Genomic DNA, 17,098 nt, shown 5'->3' on the forward strand with positions numbered 1-17,098 from the left:
AACAGTAGGGATGGGCAATCAGACATTATTCATCTGACCACAACTGATGCTGGCTTTAATGCCTCAAGAGCATTTGCCAGTAAATGGTCTTTCATTTATTTTCTGTGGCATTTCTTACAAAATTCTGTTTGCAATGCATCTGCTTACTGTCTGCATCAGGGAAGTCAAAATAATCTATCTGACCCACAGGAACTCGTGCAGACAAATGTTAAAGTCCTTGTTGGTTCATGTTTGCCGATGTTTGTCTTGTGTTTAATGATTCAATTTGTCAGTCACACTTACAAGGAATGTGACTTGAACGTGTCCACTGCACAGACCACAAAGAAATGCTAAAAACACCCTTGCACTAGCTAGTCTTTTAATGTTAAAAATGTGGGATCCCAGGAATCCAAGATCTTTGAGTAGCCTACATTCATCATGGCTACTTTATATATAGAAAACAAATAATAATTCTCATATTTGTTGAGCAATCAAGACATATTTACCTCTGCTGGTGGGATGTTCGATTTGTCAAACAGACATCTGTACTTTGCTTCCTTTGGCTTTAGAACAGCGATTAAGTTTAGTCATTTAAAAGTGTCCTTAAATTGATTTGACTGCATTGTTTTATTTCAAATAACCCGGCACAGTATCATATGTGCTACTCTTTTTCTATTTTCTGTCACATTTTTATGTTTGTCTTATTAGACAATAATGTGAAACGTTCTTCCGCTGAACCTTAAGACCTTCTAAAATTTGGCTATGCTTTGTGTTTTCTTGTCAGGAGTTCATTACCCCTCTCTTGCAAGTCTGTGCTCACAAAAGGTGGTGGAAAGTGAAAGAGGCTTCCTCATGAGCACCGTGGGTAGTGGCTCCTATCTGGGGTGAGTCAAGTGTTATGCAATAACTGGGTAGTAGTGAGAAAAGGCTGAGTGTCCCTTCTTAGTTCATTATTGGGTGTTTTTATTGCAAAACGAGAAGGTTTTTTGTGCTTTTATTGATTTTAATAGCAGTTACTATTAAATATGGTGATTTTGTTGTTTCTGTAAAAATGTATAAGGAAATTTCACAATAAAATTCTGTCATACTAATCACATGCTGAAATGTCTTTTTACAGGGTTGTGTTTTAACTTGTCATGTTGTTGTGGTTTTATTTCCCAGCACTCTGGTAATTGGGGGGGCAGGCTCCCTCATGTTGGACCTTTACGGCTGGCAGAGTGTTTTCTATGTTTCTGGACTCCTTTCAGTCCTGTGGGCCTACTGCATGTGGAAATATCTACTCAAAGGAGAAGGCAAGTAATGCTTCAGCTGTGTCAGTAGTTTCTGTGCTGTCTCTTATCTTGTACCTGCTCAACTGGAGTCAGCATCTTCTTCTGTGCTCATGTTCCTGTATTTTATCTGTGTTTTGTAGGGCCTATAATCACCCTGGAGTCCCTGGGCAGCAGTGGAGCCCAGTCCAAACTGACCAAAAGACATTGGTTACGGCTCTTAAAACAACCTGCTGTCTGGTGAGATAAAGCCTGTGTTTATTTATGAGGGTGTGACTTTATGTGCAATTGCACCTATAATTTTTGCACACATATTTTATGCTCTGTGCACATGTGTGTGCTTGTTTTCATATTCAGATGGATAAGCAGCAATAATCTTGCCTGTGTGCCTTCAGGTTCTGATGTAATGCTTCGGCTGATTTACTGCAACCTCAAAATTTCAGAATACTAATTGTAACCATTGCATGTGTGTTGAGCTAGAAGAAAAAAAATAGGTGGAGGAATGTGGAAATATGTAAAATATCTTATTATCGGATTTATGTTGGTGTTCCTCAACTGTCTGAATCATGTCTCTGAGGTCTTTTCCTTCCAGTCCCTCCCTATGACCTTGATATTTATACACTGTAAGACACCTGATGTGCTCCATTTTCAGTGACACAGCGTACATGTGTGCTCTTAATTGATCTGATCCCTGTTGACACCTCCACATATTACATGATAGTTTAGGCTTATTAGTAATAATAATAATAATAATGGATTGGATTTATATAGCGCTTTTCAAGCCACTATTCATTCACTCTCGCATTCACACACCGGTGGAGGCAAGCTACGGTTGTAGCCACAGCTGGGGCAGACTGACAGAAGCGAGGCTGCTATATTGCGCCATCGGCCCCTCTACCAACACCAGTAGGCGGTAGGGTAAAGTGTCTTGCCCAAGGACACAACGACCAGGACAGAGAGCCCGGGGAACGAACCGGCGACCTTCCGGTTACAGATACGCTTCCCAACCCCCTGAGCCACGGTCGCCCAGTATTACTATGCTGTTGACTCACTTTAACATAATGCATCATACCTTCATAGAGGTATCGGTTTATAACAAATAGCACAGATACAAACCTTTGTCTAATAGGGAAAACAGTATCTAAGTCAATGTGTCATTGTGTGTTAAAAAGCGCAGAACGAGTAGTTGTGTAATTATAATGGGCTCACTGAGACTTGTTTTTCTTCATTCAATAACCAGTGCCGTAATAGTGACACACCTCTGCACGGCGAGCACCTTCTTTACTCTTTTGTCATGGCTGCCGACATTCTTTAAAGACACATTCCCCGATGCCAAGGTAACTATTTTCTCATGACTCCTTTGATTATTAGAGAAACCAATCAATAAAGAAAGGGCTTAAGAGATAAAAATATGAAAGACCGCACCTTTATTTACTAGACTTAGAGTCTACAGCCATGTGAGTGGCTTTGTGAAAGTAGAATTAGATATAAAGGCGCTTTGAACTATGTTCTAAGTTTTGCAGTTATATAAATCAAAACTCTGAATAGGTTAAAATTTTGACCAAATGGTGGCGCTTGAGGAAAAGTCAAGGAAAAATGCATTCTTTTGTAAACTCCTGTTTTGAAGCTTTGATTTTAGAATTTTGGCCATCACCATCCTGGTTTCTTGGAACCAGAAGTGACCACTTAAATGACACAGTGGAGGATTCATAGACTGCATTGCTGCAATGCACAGACACAGATATCTGCTTTATAGCATACAAATAAAATACTACAGTTTGACTCTTTAGAATTCACATATAGGCTGTAGGTAAAAATAACCAGCAAAAATGGTGCCAGCAATATTATATGTCAGGTAGTTGCATTAAACAGGCTCCAAAAGGCACAAGTAACACAAGTGCAATTGAGTCATCTGGTTCAGTGACTCAAATTAGCTGAGGTGAACTAGCTTCGCGCATCTTATTCTGCATTTTTTAAGACTTAATGAAATTTAAGAAGGAGATTATGAGAAAGGATGAAAAATAAAATCAACCTCCCAGAACTGTTATGGAAGTAGATATTAGGTGTTTTTTTGTTTTTTTTGGCCAAAACCTCCTTTTTTGTACTAGGCTGCAAACATGTTTACTTATGGTATAATGTTGAGCATTTTAACTTGAAAATCTGTCTGACCAAGCAGCTGGAAAAATTACAAGAACTATAGTTCCTGAAGGGGCCACTTCAGCCTGGCTGCAAAACAGAGGCAATCTCCATAGATTTGCATGCTAAAATGTCCAAATTAACAAACACCACTGCAAAGCATGTTTACAACCTAGCACAAAAATGGCCCAAATTCATAACAGCTCTACAATTGGTGGGTTTTCTTGTTGTTTTAACTCATGTGTTTTGGTTTTTCTAAGATTTTAATTTTTAGCTGTGGCCGCTTTGATTGCCAGATTTGGTGATGTAGGCAGCTGTAGATGTCTGCTGGTCCTTACCTGTGCTCATTTGAGTCACTGAGTTGGATTTGTCTCCTGATGTTGGTGACTTTTGCATCACATGACAAATAATGTGGCTTGTGTACGTATGGACCAACAAGAAGTTTGTGTTTAATTTTTTATAAGTGGAACTCTAGTTTTGATTGAAACCAGCAGTGATGCGTGTCTGTGCAACGTATGAGGAACGTTACAAATGCAGCTGGTGCGTCAGGGATATTTGTATTTAACATACTTGACGAACAAGTATATTTAGCACCCTGCCATATTTCCTAAACATGGGTTCCTCTGGTTCCTTAAAAGCATGACAGTGACTAAAATGCTATTGCTTAGGCTTTAAATGCAGTCAAGAAACCACTGGGTTTCTACATCCATCTTCTAAAAATAATTTTTAAGACTCGTCGACTTTTTAAAGCAACATTAAGTCACAGTTATTTGTCATTAATTGTTAGGATCATCATCACTGAGACAGGTCACTAAAACAACACATGTCCTTGATACACTACACAAAGCTGGCTGCTGTATGTGGTCAAATAAAGCCCAAAAATATTTTATCTTTCTAGGGCTGGGTGTTCAATGTCATTCCTTGGTTAGTGGCCATACCCTCATCCCTCTTTAGTGGCTGTCTCTCCGACCACCTCATCAGTCAAGGTAGACAATAGGAGAAATAAACTGTACATCAGTATTATTTTAAATGTTTAGTGCACTGATATTGTTACATTGGACTTCCCTAATCTCTGTTCTGAATCCCTCAGGCTTCGATACAGCATCAGTGAGGAAGTTGATGCAGGTACAATATTTCTCAGTTGTTCAGTTATTCTGTTGTATGTTGCGTGTTTAGTGTGATTCTTCTTCCCAGTACAAAGTGCACGACTGTCCTGTTTACACTGCTTATGCAATGAATTATGTACAATTGTGTTTGATGTGGGTTTTTTTTTCATGTGTCCATCCCTCTGTGTTAGTTTTTCTCCATGGGTGTGTCCAGTGTGTTTACCCTTCTTCTGTGTGGCACAACTACCTTCCCCTGGGCTGTAGCATTTGTGTCTGCCACCATGGGCCTCACCACCTTCAGTCACAGGTACTGCCACCCACTGTTTCCTCACACTCTGTAGCTGTATTCACACTTACGCTGCAGCCCTGAACTTTTCTAAACATTAACTGACAGAGGTGCTTATGAGAACACATTGATCCCACGTGACTGGATCAAATATTAAATGGTCTTTAACCTGCTTGTTCCTTAGTAAGAAATGTTTTGCCCCATTGTGGGTATTTGTGCAGATGTGAGGTTAGCTTTACATGTGAATGTGGTGTTTCCTGAGAGATTGTTTTGTGTTTTGTTCACTCAAACTTGATGATACAATTTCAGAATATTACCCTTATTTGCATAGCTGCTTAGAAATGTTAAATATTTCACCACTCCGCCCCCCCAGTGAACAACTTTGCATTTGAAAAAGTCTTAAATCATGCTGCTTGGCTCAGGCATAACCAAGGAAGACTTGGCAGGTCTCAGCTTTTATTAGGCATGCAGTTTGTCTAGTTGTCATTGTATCGGATCAGTGTCTGTAAGCATTTATGTTTTAACCACTTTACCTAGTAGTGCCTTATTACATTTGGTTTGTCTTGGAATTCGTCATCCCAGCTACTAACAGGGCATAAACGTTGACTTTAATTGTAATAAGTTAAAATAACTTCCAAAGTAAATACTGCATTTTTTTAAAGAATGCATCAATGCATGTTTGGTGTGCTAATAAGTATGCAAGCCAACTTGGGTTTATGGTAATGAAGGTACAGCCGCTACAATGGTATGATTCATTGATGTGTATTTAATAACTTGTGAACAACACTGGAGCTCTTTGGCACAGAGGAACTGGATACATTTTAAGAAAGAGTGACTAAAGAAAAGGATAAAAAAGAATAAGAAAACAATGATCAGTTCTTTGGTGGTTTGGGGCTTTTAAGGGATTTGTTCAAAGCACTAAGATATCAAAAATATATCTAAAAATAATCAGATATCCTTTAAATGAAATTGTATCTGTTTGATAAGATAGTGTTTATGTGCTAAAAGAAAAAAAGAATTTCCTTCCTTGTTACTAAAGCTGATTCTGAAGTATGATTTCACTAACTCAGAAGGCACAGCAACCGTGGCAGTTGGTCTTGAATCAACTGTAATCTCCACATTTTGACTTTTTTCTTGAAATTCTAACTTTATTCTCGAAACAATCAATAATATAGATTTTTTTCTTACTGTGGCCCTAATACTACATTTTATACATATTTGAATGGTGTAAATAAAAAGTATAAGTTATATACATATATTACCTCGTGGTAATAATCAGTATGATGTGGACAAAAAATGTATTTCATTTTGTTTTTTTGTGGCTCCATTAATGATCTTTCGAACTCACTAAAGAAAATCTATTCTTCACTCTGGTTCCAGCCATGACGACTAAATGAGAGTGGAATTGATATAGATGTGTTTACAATAAACCAGTAAATATGCATTCAGCAGTAGCACAGTACAGACACAGATTTTCTCTCCATCTGTTTTTTTTATGGGAAAGAATGCCATTCAGAGTTAGGCTTATACTCTGTTGCGGTTTGGGATGTATTTAGAGTCATTTCTGAAGTTCAAATTGACAATGACATGTTTTTCTTTTGCAGTGGTGTTTCTGTAAATGTTCAAGATCTTGCTCCGTCCTGTGCTGGCGCTTTATTTGGTAAGTTCTAAAAGTGTGTTTTAGAACAATGGCAAAATGTCACACCTTACGAGTAATTACTGTACATTTCTTTTCCAGGCGTTATGAATACATGCGGTGCTTTCTCAGGTGAGTTTGTATTAATTAAAAAAATATCTACTTGTCATGAATCTTTTACCAGTAGTTGCTTTCATGCTTTTAAGTGAAATCATTGATTCACTTCTCTAAATTCAAACTTTGAGGTGACGTGCTGAATGTCAGTCCCGCTTGTCTCTTTGTCCCATGCATATTTCATCAAGGGACCATGATGAAGTTTTTGTCAGATGAATAATACAGGGATGAGGGGATGACAGTTAGTGGTCCTGTGAGGGACACAGAAAAGATTGACATTTTCTCTGTAGAAATTTAGATGTGGGACAAATTGAATAGTTTTGCCACTTAAAAGACACTGCACATGTTGTTACCCTCTTTGTGCTGCTTTCCTATTTATAGCTACTCTGTGTTCCTGTGCAGGGGTCTTAATGGTGTACTTCTCGGGGTATCTCATTGAGGCGACAGGCTCATGGGCTTCTGTGTTTGCCCTCATCACCACGGTCAACCTGCTTGGCCTCTGTACCTTCCTGGCATTCGCTGAGGCACGCCGGGTTGACATTGACTCTACTAAGGTCCGCCACCACAACATACACATCTAAATCGTCAGTTATTGGAGGGACCTGAATGTGACCTCGGGCAACCAGCAGCTGCGATATTATCCAGCGCATAGACGAAACTGCACACAACAATTATGAAAAGTTTGATGGGATCTGTGGTTGTTTGACTGCAACAGCAGAGCCTGCACAATGTTACTGAAAAGTCTTGTCGGGCTTTAACCTTGGATCCTGGAAAGAAGACAACTGTGTTAAAGGGTGCTGTGCTAGTCAAGGAAGAACGTGGGAAGTAGGGAAAGACTACACTACCTCCAGGCTCCATGGAAAATAGTTTACACTTAACCATGTGTACAGACTGTGTTACTTGGGAATAGGAAAATCAAACAGATTGTTAACTGAAAGCCATAGCCCACTGCTCTGCTGTGTTTGTGCCGAAGGAGCTGTGAGAGTGATGGATGTGTCACTCTCCGGAGTGAGAGCTGTGACAGACCGAGGTGGTTTGTTTTTGCCCTGCAGGGATGGGTTAGGCAGCGTGGATGACACCAGGGGAGAGTCCAGCCTCTCATACCTGAAGTCTTTTATTAGTACACCTCACTCAGCCGTCACTGAGAGATCTGAGTGACACCTCATTACCCAGCCACTAATTACTTTAAAGGCAGTTTAATGCCCTATACAATTTACCTTCTGTGGTTCGAATCACCAAGAGTTTTATGGCAGCAAGGCTTTGCCTAAACGCTCTCGCTGATCACTGTCTCCAAGGGTTTGTTTTAAGTTGAAAGACCAAAGGTTATTACTTAATTTAATTAATTGTATTTTCATTATTTGTAATTGCATGTCATAGAAATACCTCACCTAACTGCTTTGAGTAATTTTATATTTATATGGATAGAGTTTGAAAGACTTTTTTTTTAAATTATGTTAAATAGACAGGTTAGATGACAAACAACAAATATATCTAAATAATCACCAGTGTGATATCATAATAATGTAAAAACAACACATGCAGACAACACGATTCTTCAAGAAGAAACTTTTTTAGGTTGCATTATTATCGCACTTAATACCTTTGTTACTTAAGCACTAGACAGGAAGTGATATCAGTATTTGGGAGGGCATCCATTAACTTTTCATGATAGATAGTGCTAGCTGTCACTAAGGCAGTTGAAATAGTCTCCAAGTTACACAGTGACGTTATGAATGTTAGGGGACAGGCGAGATGACGCTAAATTATCGGATTCAGTACAATCGAACTGGAAACCTATGTAGCAACGTAAAACTAGCTGCATAACTCCGTCTGAAGGTTTAGGTAAATGTAATGTTTATCTTTGGCGTTCACAGTTTTACAAGTTCTGTTTTCATGTTAGGTCCAGATGCTTATTTGATACCTTAAATCTATGCATTTATTGTTTCGTGCCTCAGTTGAGCAACAAGAAAACTGCAAGACATGCACCTTCGTGGTAACAAAGTGTCAATTGCTGATTGCTGTACATTGCTGATAGTTGCCTTATTTGTTGGATTTTTGTTGCCTCTTTGTCTTTTGTTACTGTTATTGGCATATAACTGCACATTGGCTTATATTTTCTAGGATTTTATTCCATGTATACTTGGAGGTGTAACTTTAGGTAGAACATGAAGTGCATTTCTGATGTTGGCATTGTCACTTGTTACAAAAAAGAATGAAGTCATAGGATTTATTTAAAGCGCAGCTCTCTGTCTTTCAGAGTTAAAAAAACAACAACTTTTCTTTACCTATTTATTTTTGTGTTTGGTAGAAAAACATAATCCTAAGTAGCTATAAATTATGATTACCGTTTTAAAAATTCTTATCTAAAATCGAGTATCTTTCCCCAAATCTCTTAAAATTCTGTTCCAACACTATGTTTTTAGTGTGGCCGTACACAGAGTGTGTTTTGCTTGGGTGTATCAATATCCACGTATTGGTATTGTTCCGGGATCATCATAATTAATGTTCGTTAGGGTGAGATTTTGGGCTAGGGTTAGTGTTACTGGGCTATAGTTATGGTTATGAGCTTGTGATGACATCACAACATAGGTTTTGATGATCCAGCAACAACACAAATGCGGGGACACCAGATCATGCTTGTGTTTGTGTCTTACATAAGACTACTGTACAAAATAATCACTCTTCAATAGTTTTTTTTTTTCTTATGCTGGATCTCACAGTTGCTTGCACTGCACTATTTACAAATGCCCGCATGCCTCTTTTTTTTTTTTTTTGTTATGTTCAAAATGTAAACCTTTTACATTATAAATAGTTTTCGCCAACATATCTTACTACAGGTTGCTGAAAGCCTTCTGTCAAATAGTTTTTGATAACCTGTAATGTACACGTTAGATAAAATAAAAGAAAAGAAAATGCAGTATTCTAATGTGTTTCAGATATACTGTATTTAAAAGCTCTTGAGTTTGAATAAAAAAAAATATATTTTTGTCAAGTATTTTGAGTTTCTTCAATATGTTGCACAGAGAAAATACTGCGTGTATTTTCTCTGCATCTCCACAGAGAGGCAGTGCAGCATCAGTAATGAGGCGAGCACACGGCGTGCCTCCCAATCTCCAGATACTCCACAGTTCCTGTTATGTATAAAGGGGTCCTCCTGTTTAACAGCATACCCATGAAGTTTTCATGAATGTCGATTTGCAGCAAATATCACCAGCTTCTGCACGAAAGAGCCTTTTCATACACAAAGCTTTCAAGCTTTTCAGGAACCATAAAGGTTTGTCCTGGGAACCTTTTATTTGGACTCCATTATTTAGACCAGTCCAAAGCAGGTTCCACCGCAGGTTCGTCGTGTTCACACTACCGGCCACACTACAGCCCCGGATCCCGAGTCCAGGCCAGCAGTACTTATGTGGTGGCACCATATGGCAGGATGCTGTGTGCCATGTTGGCTAGCTGGCACTACCCACGTGCGAATGGCCAGACGCTAGTCACTCCCCCTCATGGGACCGAATGGCTCTGGTTGCTATGGAGACGGATGGCTTGTGGCTGCCGCGTGGCGATGAAAAGAAAAAAAAAGGAGGGGTCACAAGTGAGTGAAAGTAACAAGTCAGATAAAAGTCAGAGGAGCGGAGCGGGTTGGCAGTGAATTTAGCTTTTTGATGTGCAGTTCATATAAAAAAAGAAAACAACGTCGGTGTTAAGAGGTGGCCAGTCCACTTATTGGAGTGCTCTCACTGACACAAAATGGTGTTGTAAAAGCAGACATAATCATGATGAGTGGCCCACTATTTAATTAGCAGAGATGAAACACTGAGGGAGAGTAGAGGAGAGAGGGGGAGATAAACCTCCCCACCTCCTCTCTACTTGTTGGCTGGTAGGAGTAACCCAGTAAATGCAGGGCCCATCAGAGAGCCAGAGATACATGTAAATGAAATAGCCCCATTAATTAGTAATTAACATCAAGTAATGACATTTCACTGTGTCGCCATCTCATCCTATGTCCTTCCTCTGTGGTGGAGGGGTTGTCTCTCGGGTCCCTGATCTGAATGCTAATTAGTGAAAAGCTAAAATGCTATATAGGACTACCTAATAATATAGAGGCCCAGTTTAAGGACTGGTCATTGTTAGGGAGGATTAATCACTTTGTGGGCAATAGATCAGGAGGCTTTAACAAGTCTCCCACTCCTTAGAGGGCTGTGATACTGAAGGGCCATTGACAGGCTTTATGTGCTAATTGCATTGCGCCTGTTAGCCTAACGTTTTGTTATCCTGCAGGACTTCGAACTACTTTCAACCATTTTTCAACAATCATCCAAGAAATATTTCCATTTAAGTGAGCGTAACATGGTTTTGTATGTTACGTCTTGTTATTTCAGTCAATTGTTATAGCAGCGATTGAGTTTGAACACAACAGCAGACACAGTCTTTGGTTTTGGGTCCCCTCCTGAGCCAAAAGCAGCTCTGTGACAGAGTTAATTTTACATGATTTGACTGCAGCCTGGTGCATTATCTCTGTGGAGCTGGATGAAACATGAAGTTAGTGCTCTGTACACCCAGTGTGTTCCTGGGATGGACAATGAATGTCAGCTCCAAAATGAAGGAAATGTAATCACTCACTGATGTGCATGATTATGTCCTACAATGCTAAACGAGACCTGCAGCGTTTCTCCATCCCTTTCTTTCTTTCTTTCTTTCTTCTGATAGATAATTGACCCTTTAAAGGGATCCCCTGATGCCCAAGCTCATCCACCATTAGCACACCATCGCATACACACATGCGCACAACCAAATATGTTGATTTCTGTCAATTAAAACCCCATCAGCTGTTTGCCTCCTGCTAGACATATGGCCCGTGTTAAATCTAAAGAGCAAATGGAGCCTCCATTGAGAGGGGCATCATTTTAATGGAACCCTGAGGGACAAGACCCACACCTGCGTGATAATAACATTAAACCATGCTCAGCCCACTGGCCAGATGAGGACAGTGTTGGTTTGTGTGTGTGTTTGTGTGTGTTTGTGTGTGGGGGGAGGGGGAGGGGGGGGGGGATACATGCACATGGCTCTACTGTATCTCATTTCAGCCTCACCTGCAATTGTTTGGTCTGTTCCTAGAACCCACAGGTATGTTCGGTTTGAATCCTTCGCAGCGATATGTTTTCTGTTTTCAGAGCCTCAACAGCAGAAAAGAGGCTCAGGCTGTTTTCAGTCGTCTAATATTTATTATATAACCCTGAGAAGCAAAGACACAAATGCACTCCATCACTGCAAACCAGCTTTTCCCTGCAGTCAGAGTGAGAGTACAGATTTTTCTTCTTTTGCCAAATGAATGGTTATGGAGTTCACGGGTCCTTAGTCAGAAACAGAGACAAATATCTGAACAAATGTTTAGAAATATAATTTTAGAAAACAATATGGTGCTACGCCTTTGGCACGGAGTGTCAGATGCTTGGTTTTAAGGCAAGAACAGAACAGATAAAACACTGATGGGGTAAATATAGCACGCCTTTTCAATTCACCCATAACAAATGAAAGTATATTTATTAAACATGAATGTCTGTGCGTTGCTGTTAATGAGAATGACTTTACTTCTCCTAATATTTTTAATATTAAGACGAGTAAAAGTATTTCTGTTAGCTCCCAGTGTTCTCATTATTTTTTCATAAATCATTTGCCAGTAAAATCAGTTTTGTACATTTTGTTCAAACAATTCAAAACACAAAGAAAATCTGTTTACTAATGCAAGACATAGAAAAATCATTAACCAAAAATGGGAGGCTCTTATCGCAAAATGTTTTCTGCTACTGCTCATAAAATCATCAATTAATCAGAAATATCAAACAGTTGTAGATGATTTATCTTACTGTCTCATCTCACCTGAAGCAAGCAAATTTGAATGACAACATTCAGTGCATCTCTTGCTATATGATCTTGAAAAAAATGAATACTTGAATATTGGGGTGAATAAATTAGGTGACTGGAGCAGTAAATTCAGTCTTTTATTATTACTGACTCATGGTCCAGAGGTTTTGCAAATAAACACAGCCCCTTTGCTATGTGTAGCAGGTATACAGATCTAGGGTTGCGGTTTATTTGTGTTATTAATTAATCTCAAATTTATTATCCCGATTAAGTCCAGAAGTGGAGACCAGGGGAAGGTGGATTTGGATTTAGCTTTCTGGGGGTGGCAGTGGCCCAGAAGGGAATAGCGGGTTGTGCACTGATTGGGGGGGAGGGGTAAGGGATGTGATCCCCAGCTCCTCCACTGAGCATTCTGAAGCGGTTACTACTGAACCTAGAGTTGGCCCGAGTGGGGTTGATTGGATGGTGGGTGTGTGAGTGTTGGTCAAGGCGATGTATGTGATTGGGTGAGTGAGGCTTTTAGATCCTTTACCGAAGTAAGAATAACAGCACACATTAAGACTACTCCAGTACAAGTTAAAAACCTGCATTCAAAAGTATTTAACAATTTTCAGCAGAATGTAATTAAAGTATGAAAAGTAAAGGTAATTATTCCACAATAAAATAGTCCCTCACAGATACAGTGTGTGGCATTTTGGATTAATATTCTTGTTGCATTTTTTTTTTTTGCAGTAGATGTTTAAGGCTGAGCTTATTTTAATACTGTTTAATCTACAGTAGTGTATGATATTCTACGATGTCGCATATGCCTATTCGATAATTGCCTTTGTATTTTTAAAATTAAAGTTTTCATGAGCCCGTAAAAGCAGCCATGTATTCAGATTAGTGACATTGCTTACCTTTTTTCTTTAAAATGAACAAACTTCCAGTTTCTACTTAATCTAATCAGAAAAAATGTCACATTTAAGATAATCATATTCAGAGATACGTGGCTTTAAATGGACAGGAATGGTATAAAAATTATAATCCTAAAATATAAGGTTAAACTAAAGCTCCAATATCACTGTAGTAGGTTCAAAATGAGCAGGAATTTCCACATTTTTTATGTAAAGTATGAGGCTTGAATAAACATACTTTCATTTCATCAGTGACAGAGTCCAGGTCAGCATCGTCAGATTGACTGTTATGTCTGAGCAATAGTCCAAAACCTAAAGATATTTGATTTGCATTGATACATATCAGAGAAAAGCAGCAACTCCTCAGACTGGAGAATCTGGCTTCAGGAGACATTTTTAAGCTGTTTCATGAAATTGTTTAAAATTGTCACTTTTCAAACTAGTTGCTGATTAACCATCAATTAAGTGGTTGATCCAATTGCTTATTTTTCAGAAAAGAAATGCCAGTATAGTGATTCTTTTTTCACATACCGCTGTGTCCATGTGGACAACATGGTTAGAGAACAAAAAGCCTGAAATCATAAAATATTGTGAAATAGTTCTGTTTTGCTTGTTATGTTCCCAATAATTTGCTGCATTCTGTTTGTGCATGCACACCAGGAGGTTAAATAAATCACCCCGCCGCCCTCTCGCCCACCCCAACCCCCCTCAGTACCCCTCCACTCATCTGTTCCAGCTCTCCCCAGCTTCACACCGCTCACATCTCCAACACCACCAGATCTCCCCTTTTTTTCCTGCTTGCTCTTTACTAAAGTTTGGCTGTCAATCAGCAGTGGCCTCAGGCAACAGGCACTGATGAAAAGACCCCTGAGACAAGGAGACCCAAATTAGATTTCAATAAGGATGTTGAATATTCATATCAGGGAAACATCTAAAGGTAAACGCTTTTTGATCTCCTCGCACAAATATCACTTGTGTGCATTCCCAGGTCCTGGCGCTCTGGTTCTAGTGTTTTCTCTCCCAGCCTGGTCCGGCCCCGGCCCCGGCCTCGGCTCTGTCTCACTCCTCAGGGGATGTGGTGGAATAATGATGATGGAGCTACAAAGGAGAAAAAGCACTATAATGAATGTTTATACTAAAGGGACCCAATAGAAAGGGCATCCGTACTAAGTATTCAGTAATTAGTATTTAGCAGAAGTTGATCGCCGAGTGCACACATTCAAACAGAGAGAGACACGCACACACACATATCCAGTGCAAAATCAGTGAAGCATAATCATTTACTATGTAAACTTTAGACAGGGGAACCTCCCTCGACAGGAGCAGTCAAAACACAGTTTCATTTCTCCTGTCAACATGTTTACTTTATTTTTATAATTGACTCACTTTGGGTTCTTTCTCTGCAAAATGTCAACAGAATTCACAGTGGGGCTGTTTATTTTCCTGAACATACCTGCGTTCTGTTGCTCAGCTGCTTTGCACAGAATTATAATTATCACCTTAACTCATGTAACACATTTCTTACCTTGATGATCATTTTTCTTCAAAACTGTACTTGGTATGAGAACTAAAAAATTTTTTTTAAAAAAAGGGCCAGCATCCTCCTAATACCCTAAAGAAATTGCCATCACTTCCATCTACTCGGAGATGGTAATGTGTGATGGTGGAGGATGTGGGGAGGGTGTGGGGGAGACTGCCTTAGGCTCTTTCATCCGCAGAGTCCACTCCGCTCGGGAACGCACTTATAAAACAAGTCCTGAAATGAGACCAAAGGATGGAAGCGCCATCTCTTTTTGACGTAGGAAGCGACAACCCAGCTAATAGTCCACGCCAACTTCTATCATCAATAAGGCGTCAAGAGTGAGCGTGATAGTTGCAAACGAGCAACTGGGGCTCATAATGCGGGGAGACAAGCGACTCCGTCTTTCGGTAAAGCTACTAAAGACACATCCATTCTCATCTTACGTTATACTTTTCTCTTGTTATTTCTCTCACTCTGTGTTCCTCTCAACCTCCCCCGCCCCTTCCTTACAACATGATGGTCAGTCCATTGCCAGGCAATCTGGTCTGTGATGTTGTTCACACCTTCGACGAGCCAAAAAGGAAAAAAAAAAATCTTTGACAAGATATGATGACTTGCCCAGGTGGTGTGTTTCACTGGTCTCTTGGTCTTATGGGTGAGGGCAGCCAACCAAGGTATGTGTATGTGTGTATGTGTTTGCCTCTACAGTATATGATGGTGTGTTTACCCCAGGCCCTGTGCTGTGGTGCTGTGATGCTGAGTGTCACCCTGCTCCGGCCTGAGCCCTGCAGCCAGAGAAACCAGCTGTGAAACTGACAGGTTTGTCTCCTGCACTCACCTACACTCTTTCTTCCCCCTGAACACGCACATACTGATCCATACACATGCAACCGCATACACATAATGAGATGTGCGCGCACACACACACACACAGACACGCACACACTTTCATGGCCTGAGGTTTAAGTACACATGCACACATAAGCCCCCCCACATCCACACATATCCACAGACCATCACACAAGCTGCAGGCAGTCTCTCTCATGCCAGCTACAAACACGGCGCAAAAGGAATATGCTTACAGAGCTCCAATTTATAGTGGCTGCTCACTGAACACATTTTTACAATTTGATAAAAATCTGCAAACAGAGATGTTAAAATCCAAGAGATGTATCCATTAAACTCTGACTTTCAATCAGTATTTCTAATCATGGCTCTATACTTTGATCCATGTAGTTGCAGGGATTTTATGCTGTCAGTAGCAATGTTAGCTTCATTCCATTAAATGGAACATTTTATCCCGCACATTTTATAATTAAAAAACCCCAGAATTTTTCGATTGCGTTCCTTAAGAGAAAATTTATATCTGATGCAAATAAATCAGAAAACATTTTAAACACACAATGCTTCATTATTTCACACTGAAGTGTATTTTTCCAACCTTTCCAAGCCAAACGCTAAACTGTCATTCAGTGAAAGTTTAGCTAAATTTTATCAAAAATTGTGCTCAATGAATTGTGCTAACCTAATTATTCACAGTATGAGTAAATATGGCTTCCTCCTCCTACATGAGTCTTGCAGTATGCACACTGTACATATGCAGTACATACGTGTTCATGTGTATCATGTAGGTCAGTGAGGACATGCAGCACTGCTCTAAGCGTCTGAACTTGTGGTCCATCCAGGAAAAGCTCATGAGTTACCCTCAGGAGATGCTGCCTTCTATGGAACCTTCCCCCCACACCTAATGCACACCTAGCTAGCACACAAACCCTCACGCACACACACGTGGACTTTGACACACAGTAGTGAAGGATGCCATGTGTATCCAGGTGTCTGGCTGTGCTGTAGCGCCCTTCAGATGTCACAACGACAGAAATCAGTGTTCTGACCAGAAAGTCTGCAGGCAGCATGCGTGTGTTACCTTGCCACATTTGTGTACATGAGCACCAGCGTGCGTGCATGTGTGTTAGTGCATCTGCGCACGTATTTGCATGTGTGTACTTCTGGTTGCCTGTTCCTAGAGGGTGGGGGTGAGAAAAACAAGTGAGAAAAACAGCAAAACAAGTTAAGAGACAATGAAGAAAGCAACACTGGCACCTGTTTCCCCTGGTGTTGAGGGCGAAGAATCCACCACAGAAACTACAATGACTGGTCCTTTGATGTACTCTGACTCTAATAACACAACTGATGATTTTATTTCTGGGTATTTTAGTTCAATAGCATGCACTATATCACCTTTTCCTCCACTTCTAAACCAGCATAAACATGTTCTCTTCCTAACACACATGCACAC

The 17,098-nt window shown here is 40.0% G+C and overlaps 1 protein-coding gene across 1 annotated transcript in view; it reads left to right on the plus strand.

Annotated features, from left to right (window-relative positions):
* Window positions 1-11,526, plus strand: part of slc17a9b (solute carrier family 17 member 9b) — a 14,379-nt gene extending 2,853 nt beyond the window's left edge. Inside the window, exons 4-13 of the mRNA XM_085146205.1 lie at window positions 764-863; window positions 1,141-1,271; window positions 1,391-1,487; window positions 2,488-2,584; window positions 4,282-4,369; window positions 4,474-4,508; window positions 4,681-4,796; window positions 6,380-6,435; window positions 6,514-6,543; window positions 6,928-11,526. Of these exons, the coding sequence (XP_085002331.1) occupies window positions 764-863; window positions 1,141-1,271; window positions 1,391-1,487; window positions 2,488-2,584; window positions 4,282-4,369; window positions 4,474-4,508; window positions 4,681-4,796; window positions 6,380-6,435; window positions 6,514-6,543; window positions 6,928-7,106 (929 nt within the window). The 3' untranslated portion in view covers window positions 7,107-11,526. The remainder of the gene's footprint in view (window positions 1-763; window positions 864-1,140; window positions 1,272-1,390; window positions 1,488-2,487; window positions 2,585-4,281; window positions 4,370-4,473; window positions 4,509-4,680; window positions 4,797-6,379; window positions 6,436-6,513; window positions 6,544-6,927) is intronic.
* The last annotated feature ends 5,572 nt before the right edge of the window (window positions 11,527-17,098 follow it).

This window comes from Neolamprologus multifasciatus, chromosome 20 (genome assembly GCF_963576455.1).
Source record: "Neolamprologus multifasciatus chromosome 20, fNeoMul1.2, whole genome shotgun sequence".
In the NCBI taxonomy this organism is placed as follows: domain Eukaryota; kingdom Metazoa; phylum Chordata; class Actinopteri; order Cichliformes; family Cichlidae; genus Neolamprologus; species Neolamprologus multifasciatus.